This window comes from Parus major, unplaced genomic scaffold (assembly GCF_001522545.3).
Source record: "Parus major isolate Abel unplaced genomic scaffold, Parus_major1.1 Scaffold475, whole genome shotgun sequence".
Taxonomy (NCBI): Eukaryota; Metazoa; Chordata; class Aves; order Passeriformes; family Paridae; genus Parus; species Parus major.
In genome coordinates, this window is record NW_015379369.1 from 21,332 (window position 1) to 22,430 (window position 1,099).

At 52.6% G+C, this 1,099-nt stretch overlaps 1 protein-coding gene across 1 annotated transcript in view; it reads left to right on the plus strand.

Moving 5' to 3' along the window:
• The window catches only part of WDR7 (WD repeat domain 7), a gene marked incomplete at its 3' end in the record, with an annotated part of 23,397 nt that overhangs the window by 17,013 nt on the left and 5,285 nt on the right, over positions 1-1,099 (plus strand). The window contains exon 10 of the mRNA XM_033511691.1: positions 433-879. Coding sequence (XP_033367582.1) covers positions 433-879 — 447 coding nt within the window. The remainder of the gene's footprint in view (positions 1-432; positions 880-1,099) is intronic.

The window sequence follows — 1,099 nt, forward strand, 5'->3', positions numbered from 1 at the left end:
ACAACCCCAGGGACTCAACCCCAATCAGAACCCCTGGAGCTCCCTTCTCAAGGGGTTTGGGGTGGAACTGTGGATGCTAACTCTGAAACAGAGAGCTGTAGAAATAATTGCAGGCCACAGGGAGGAATTAAAGCAATCCTCAGAGCCACAAAACAGCCTTGCAGGTGCTGTTGGGCTGTTCCTCGTGTTCTTGCAAGGGAAAGTCGAGGGCTGGTGAACCAATGGTGGTGATGTGTCAGTTCACTGACCAATAAGAGTTTCCTTTCTGCACGTGTCAGTCTATAAAAAAGACCTGAAGCCTTAAATTCTCAGAGAAAATTCTCTCAGAGAAATTCTCCTGATGGACTCCCAACAGTCTGTGTGGTTCTCACCGTTCCCAATAGAGCGACACTGGGGTTTGTGAGGGACAGAAGCCAGGGTTTCCACCTCTGAGGGTGGAGCTCAGGCTCAGGGAGCACCACAAACACCCCAAGGGACACCCCCAGGGACACAACCCCAACCAGAACCCCTGGAGCTCCCTTCTCAGGGGGTTTGGGGTGGGACAATGTTAATTCTGTCTCCCTTGCTGCCACAGAGGTGGGTGAGGAGAGCCCACCCAGCCCAGCCAACACCCCCTGGTTCTCTGCTGAATTCCCATTTCTCCTCTCTTCTTGGGCAGGCTGGCCCCCTCACAGGACACTGCGAGGCCACCGGAACAAGGTCACCTGTCTGCTGTACCCTCACCAGGTGTCCTCCCGCTACGACCAGAGGTTCCTGATCTCAGGCGGCGTGGATTTCTCCGTCATCGTCTGGGACATCTTCTCTGGAGAGATGAAACACATCTTCTGTGTGCACGGAGGGGAAATCACCCAGCTGCTGGTCCCACCAGAAAACTGCAGTGTGAGTTCTCCAGGATAACATTTCCTGCACCAGGGGACTGCAGGAGCTGCCACCTGCACAGCTCTGTAACTTCTCTCTAAAAACTCTTTCTTCTGTTTCTCTGTTTCTGCTGCATCTCTTTTCTGTTTTTCTTTTTATTCTTGGATTTCTCAGCTTCCTTTGGGCTCAATTCTTTTGGGATCCTCCCTTGTGGGGAGCCCTGCTTATCTCAGTTCTTCTG